The following is a 6,988-nucleotide window of genomic DNA, read 5'->3' as shown; positions in this document are numbered from 1 at the left end:
TTTGTTCGGGACACCAAGGACACTACCTCACGCCACGTCTCGGATGTTGAACTTTCACGGTCCAGCGAAAAAGTGGCAGCTGGGACCGTTCCTTCCTTACGCCGTTAGTAAAACAGCTGACCAAATTCTCACGTCCCGTCCGCTGGAAATAGATCCTGCCAGGAACAAACGACAAACGAAACGGCACCGTATGACCGTGCGATGTGACGCAACGCCGGTAAATTAATCGACCAACCGGGCCGGACCGTAGGACGTGGCCGGACGGTGCGATTAATTTAGCTACGTTTCCGATCATAACTCGTGACAGTCGCGCTTTCCCCAGTGTCCGTGGCAGTTGCCGGAGCGCTGCGGGCTGGTGTACGAGTACATGTTGTAGCCGGGGATGATGTGGACCCGCACGTCCGCCGTGGGCCGATTGCCAGGGTCGGAGCGCTGGCGTCGCGACACGGCCACCGTCGTCTTGCAGCAGCAGTAGTTGAAGAGGCTGATGTAGGCGCTGCGGAAGTGGCGGTTCGTCAGGCAGTAGATGACGTTGTGGAAACAGGACTTGGACAGCCCGATCCACACGGTGGTGTAGAAGACACGGTTCGACACGAGCCGTGCCGTTCCGTAGGCAAAGATGACGCAGAACGGGAGCCAGAAGACGACGAAAATCAGAAAGCTGTAGAAGTTGGTCCGGGCCAGCGACAGGTCCCAGGTGTAGGCAAGGCTGGGCTTAAAGTTTGGCAGCGCCATCGTTCGCTTCACGTCCACGATCAGCCGGATGTGCGTCACGAAGGTGAGCAGCAGCGGCAGCAGGACAATCAGCCCGACCACGCCGGCCTCCTGCGGGATGGCCTGCTGCACCCGCCAGTTGCAGTAGTCGAAGCGGATGTCGTAGACAAACTGCATCCCGGACGCGATGCAAGCGACCGCCCAGAGCAGCAACAGGATGGCGGTCGTATTGGTTTTGTTGAACCAACCGCGCTCGTTCTGGAACGTGCAGAGCCGCAGATAGTTCTCGGCCGCCATCATCTGCGTTTGGGGAGGGCGTTTGGGGGGGGAGAAAATGAATGGTCGTTAGTTTGGCGTTAACAACGCTTGGCACGTTCGACGAGTGGTGTGCCGTGGCCGGTCGTTTGAAAGGGAAGCCACACCCTCCATACACATAGAATGGCGTGGGGGCCTTCTACTGATGACCCTGATAAATTACCTGATTGCGTTTGCTTCCCCCCCGCCCAGAAGGATTCCTACGGACCTAACGCATGCCGCGGCGGACCAAACAAAGGCGTTTAACGGATCACTCAATCTGTCGCTGATCACCTTCATCCGTCTACTGACCTACATTCGGAGTTCGTCGACGACGGCAAATGCGTTTAATCGATAGGAATATCTTCTAAGAGGCCAGCTGACCAATCTTTGAGGCCCTACGTTGCATCTATTACGAATGGACCGGGGGCTCATTCAAAGGGACTGAAAGCTCGTCGGGAAGCTTTCAAAATTTGACTGGCAAATCTAACTAGGGCCTACGGACTTATTCTACGGAATCTAGTGGAAGCCAAACACTACGGCCACAACGAGTACGAGCATGGGGAATATAATAGTATATGGAAGGTGAATCGAATATACTTACGGCTAATGTTAAAATGCTAACCAAAAACGAGCAAGCAGCTAAGAACCAGTGAAATTTGCATACTTCCGTGTCGGCGTTATCGATGCCGGCCAGCAGGACGATGGTGGACGCCGGCATCACTACGCTAGTGATAAGTAAATCGGCGAGCGCTATGTTCACTATGAATGCATTTCCTGTAAAAAGTATGGCGAGGTTGGTTGGTGGGTAGTGTTTGTTCGGATTTTGTGTCGCCGCATCTGCGTTCTGAACTCTGTCGGCCGCAGGACACGGCTTCTGAATGGGAACGTAAAATCTGGTCTCTAGTTCAGCAGAAGATTCCATCGATCTACTATTATATGCGTAAATTTAAATTCTTCGTTCACTCTCGGCATTGCTGGAACCCGTTCCGATCGATGATGGTGGTACCATCATAGGTTTTGCTTCTCCGCGTCGATCCACGCCCAAGGGACAGAGTGATAAAGTAGAGGGCAAAGTTTTCAAGTGGAACTAAGAGTGGAAATACTTTAGACTACGAAGCGCGCCGGAACAAGCAAAAAAGAGAGCGCGAGAGAGACAGATTGTGTGTGGGTTTGTTTGAGCAAAGTACCAGAAACAAAACTAGTTGCCAAAGAATGCATTATGGAACGGTAGAGATAGATAGGAACTGTAGCTAGAACGAATTGTAAAGAAAAACTATGCTAGAAGTATGTAAAGAAAGTCGCCAAAAAACCACTAGCGCTTCTACGGCGGCAGGATACTTCAGGGTCTCTACGTTACTCTAGCCATGCCGTGAACCTTCGACGTTTTGTTTGGCGCCGCCCTTTTTGCGTTAAAAACTACAGATCGCAACGGCTCGCAGGCCCGTAATACAAAACAGGGAAGGCTCACGACAAGCAAAAAACGCGTAGAAGGAAGCGGATCCTCTCGCGGGCGTAATAAGTTAATTAAAAATGGTGTTACTGGTTGGAAAAAAGGACGGAACAAATCCATAAAAAACCGATTGACCGTCGTTCGCCCTTACCTGCCTTCTTCAGATGGTCCTCAATCATCACCGACGAGATCATGAACACGTTACCGATGCTGCCGACGACGGAGAGGCAGGCCAGCAGAAGGAGCCGGGCCAGCCGGGGCCACTCGGTCGACAGGGTCACGGGTGATACGTCCCCTGTACCGTCGGACCCACCGGTCGGTCCACTGCCGGTGGCCGAATGGTGCAGCTGCTGTTGCTGCTGCTGCTGGTGCTGCTGGGACCGGGACGAGAGGGCTAACGAGGTTACGAACCATAAATTAGCCTCGGTCCCATTGCCCAGGCCGCCCGCCAACGAGTGTGAGGCCTCCGTCGAGCCGTTGCCGTAACCGCCACCGTAGCCATAGTCGTGGTCGGTCCCCGGACTTGTTGCCGCCGTCACGAGCTGTGCCAACACGGCGGAGACGACGGCGACCGTCGGCCCGATCGCCGTGACGTTGCCGTGCTCGACCGTCGTCGTTATGCTGTCCATTGTGGCGTGGCGCTTATCGCCGCGTACCAATCGAAGATGATCCGGCGCTGGCCAATCACCCGGTAAAGTGTCGCTGTGGCCTGTGTCTTAATAGCGCCTCCTTAACGGAACATCTGAAACGAAACAAATTTAAACCACATTAGTTCGATTACACGGACCCGGATGCCCAAGGCGGAAGCGGTGGAAGTTAATTTTATTCTTTTGCCACCACCCCTGCTGGCCGGAACGACACCGGAGGGGCTGCGAGTTCAAAGGCTCCATCGTCTGCCCGTGCCGGCTGCTGTGAGCCGGAGAGGTCGGTGAATTGAGTTTGTTCAACGAGGGCAAATTACGGTCGTTGAGCCACTCCCTGTGCGCCACCGTGCCGGTCCTTGATTATCTAACGGAACGCTTTGGGGATTTAAAGATCACGCAAAAGGTCACCGGGAGGGACGGCCGGAGGACAACCATCAACCATCTGTTTCCGTTTCCTGGGATTCATTGGGGGTTTTTTACGAATGATTTGTAAAGTTATCATCAAATCGATCAACTTTTATTAGGCCGACAGATTTGTGGTCGATCGTTACGAGTATCAGAAAGCGATCTAAAAATAGCCAGCGGTCAGCCACAACATTTTAGCATTCAGTAAACGTTTGTCAAACATTGGAAAATTAACATGTTTCTAGTGTTTTATTGATTTGCTTTCTCGCCCTGTGAGCGGCGTGCGTCGTCGGCGCTAGGAATTCGGTTTTCTTTGTACTTTCCGTTTGTTTGCGTCTCAACAAATTGTCTTTTGGGCTAGGGTGCGAAAAACCACGCCCCCTGCTCCTCCCGGAGGCGGACGTGAACCGATCCCGGACGTGATGGCAATTGGCAAGTGCTCCGTTTATCGTGCTCTGCGTTCTGTTTATTCTTATCTTATCACGTTTCACGCCAAACTTTACTATCGTCGGGATACAATTTCGACACACATCCCATTGGCGCCAAGAACTGACACGTGGTGCGTGTCCCCGGGAAATTGCACATCCGGGTCATGTTTATCATTTGTTTTCGTGCCTCTACCGTTTGTGTGTGCCTTGTTTTGTTTGGTGAAAGTTGTTATAAAACCTTTAAAAATTTAATTTAGTGAGGGAAATCATCGCGCAGCAGACAAACGAGAGTGGAAAATTAAGAAAAAAATCCTTTATGTTGATGGTACTTGTGAGAGAACCGGTGGTGAAATGGGGAAAATAAGACGGTACATTATTTCCTCGAACTGGACGTGGTTGGTTTCCACGGTCCGGGCCTTAAACGTTCCGGTTCTGGGAACAATTTGTTGTAGTAACATCACGGCCACCGGCTTAACGGGTGCTTTTCAAGTTTCGAGTTGTTTTCCTCGGGACAGAAAAACCACCGCCACAGTTGAAACCAGGCGTCTCCATGTGGCCCGGGAGCAGCTCCTCGCTAAGAGAGCCTCGGTGGGCCTTTCGGAATGCCGGTACATAGCATTGCCTGACAGCACCACCAGTCTTATTCCTCGCTTCGGCCGGTGGAAAGTTTTTTCATTAAGTCCTTCAACATTTCCCCATTTGAGTGTGATATTGACACGATCATGGGTAGACGTGGCGATGGAAATGGGTCATTAACCGACGGAGCGTCCGTTTTAACACTGTTTTAAAACAACGAAACCTACGGTTCGTTAGATCCCGATGGTGCTGAAAGAAAGCTTTTTCGTGGTGGTTTCATTAGCTCGCCAATCTTTTTACCGACGAATAAAGGTTGCGCCAATAATGATCTCTTAATGTCGCAACCAACGTGAACGATAGCTTACTGTTTATCTTGTTGGATAGTCCGTCGAAAGCTGAAGCGCCGAGTTGGGGCACGCGTTTGTCTATTTTTATGGCGGTAAACACACGGTTCAATCCGGACCGCCACAAGCCAGAAGCGGATCAAACTGGAAGCAACGTGTTGGACACACCCTCCTAGCAGCGGAATGTGCGGCGATGGTCGCCCCACGGCGAAATGATTAATGTTGCTCGATAGTGAAACGTATTATTTTACCCCAGAATGCACCCGGCGTTCCCAGAGAGCTGTCACGGACACGGAGCGCCCCAATCTGCCACTGCTGAACGCACCATGAAGACAAAGTTGCTCACGACACAAGTAATTATCGCAAGCTTGTAGTAAGTTGTCCACAGGTTGGTGACATCAGAAATTGACAACCACCACAGGTGGCCCGATGGTAACTTGGGAGTGCCAGGAAGCCATAATCTTTTCTCGGAAAATTGTAGCTTCTAGCTGTGTCGGTGGGACTGGGTGCCATGATAAAAAGTGAACAAACGATGGGTGTTTTACTAATGACACCTTTGGGGAATGGAGCGCTTCGCTACGCAACGGAGAAGACAGGTTACTAGATGATTTTAGTACCTGTGGGAAAACATTTCAAGCGAAAATACGACACATAAAGAGAGATATAACAGGCTGACGGCAATAGTACAGCGCTAGTAAGGCATCGATCAAAAAATAGGGCCTGGCCCAAAAATCCGGAACTAGAAAGGCATCGAGTAAATTACTTATCGACCATGAAGCGACCATGAGCTACTGGCTATTGGTCTATTTGGGTTTGGCAGTTGACGATGGACCTTAAGTTTCGGGCTCGTAGCAGGCCTCGCTTAAAGCTAGACGTTCACGGATGGCATTTACGTTTCGCCATTTCGTAGTCCTCGAAATACTCGACGAACCTTTCGAGTTGCCCCAACGAGGAGCAAAAACTTACAAAATGTCGTATTATCACCCGTGTCGGCTCATTTAGTTCGCTACTACGGTACGTGCTGCTCGCTGCGGAATTGAAGCTCTTCAACACTTCAAGGGCTGGTCTTGTGGCGTTTTAGGCGTGATGTTTAGCAATAGCGCGCTCGGAACGGTGTGACCCTACAAAATTACAAAAACTCTCCTCTCTCCGGTCCCCACCGGGCCCATTAGTTGGATAAAAGGTAACGAGACACGAGACTTGGGACAATTCCGTTAATTGCTATCTCCGGCTTGATGATGCTTCGGGTAGTACAATCCTTTATTACAAAGGGATTAGATCGTACGCCGTCATGGTCACCGGATAACGCTCGGAATCAGTTCCAAAGTTTGGTGACCATAGTCTGACGGCGAACGATGGAGGAACGCCCGGAACCGCCCTTCTTAAGCGCAACGTCCACAAAAGTTCTAGCATCTCGCTGGATGTCGCCTAGATCTCGAAAGCGTTGTTAAGGGCCCCAATGCTTGCCATCCGAGATTCGCATGGTGGCGCTTCGATTCGCAATAAAATTTTGTGGGACACTGTTTTCCTAGCGTCGCAAGTGGCGCTCGGGGGCAGCAAAATAGGAGCGATGGTTCCGGTTTTATCGTTTCTGTAGGTGAATCTCCGCATTGCACTTCTTGTGCTATTCAGTCGATTGCGCTTGCCTCGAAAAGACGTTCATGATGTTTCCTTTTCGTTTTTTTAGAGAAGCATCTATCCTTTTGTGATAGATGTGGGTCAAATCGAGCAGTGCGAAAGTTGATAAGGCAGGCGAAAGATTTTGATGCTTGTAGGTTATAAATGCTGGGGGATTTTCTTAGATGGTTCCATAAGTTCGTGCTCATAATTTAATGGGCCGACAACTGGCAACAAACGGGCCACCGTTGACAGAGTGCCTCTTCCGGCGCTAGTTTCGCTTCCGGGGCTAGTTTGGGGCTGTGAAAAGAAACCCTCGCTAACAAATTTCCTATGTTGCCCATTTTGACCCCACCAGCGCGATGTGCCCCAATTTACAGAGCCCCAACAGCGTAGTCCGGCCAATCATTGCGTCGTAACCACACACACAGACGGCCGTATGACCGTAATAAATTTTCCCAACACATTTTCCAACCGCCCGACCAGTGATGGCCATAAATTTCATTCCGATAA

At 50.9% G+C, this 6,988-nt stretch overlaps 1 protein-coding gene across 1 annotated transcript; it reads right to left on the bottom strand.

Moving 5' to 3' along the window:
* Positions 1 to 291: 291 nt before the first annotated feature.
* On the bottom strand, positions 292 to 3,090 carry LOC128267172 (melatonin receptor type 1B-like). Its single transcript, XM_053003961.1, has 3 exons — positions 2,613 to 3,090; positions 1,613 to 1,785; positions 292 to 1,014 (listed from the first exon to the last, which is right to left on the bottom strand). The coding sequence occupies exons 1-3, from the start codon at positions 3,088 to 3,090 to the stop codon at positions 292 to 294; spliced, it is 1,374 nt and encodes a 457-aa protein (XP_052859921.1).
* Between the last annotated feature and the right edge of the window lie 3,898 nt (positions 3,091 to 6,988).

Source organism: Anopheles cruzii, chromosome 2, assembly GCF_943734635.1.
Source record: "Anopheles cruzii chromosome 2, idAnoCruzAS_RS32_06, whole genome shotgun sequence".
Classification (NCBI taxonomy): Eukaryota; Metazoa; Arthropoda; class Insecta; order Diptera; family Culicidae; genus Anopheles; species Anopheles cruzii.
The sequence above is the reverse complement of the archived record's forward strand: the minus strand, read 5'-3'. Positions and strand labels throughout refer to the sequence as shown.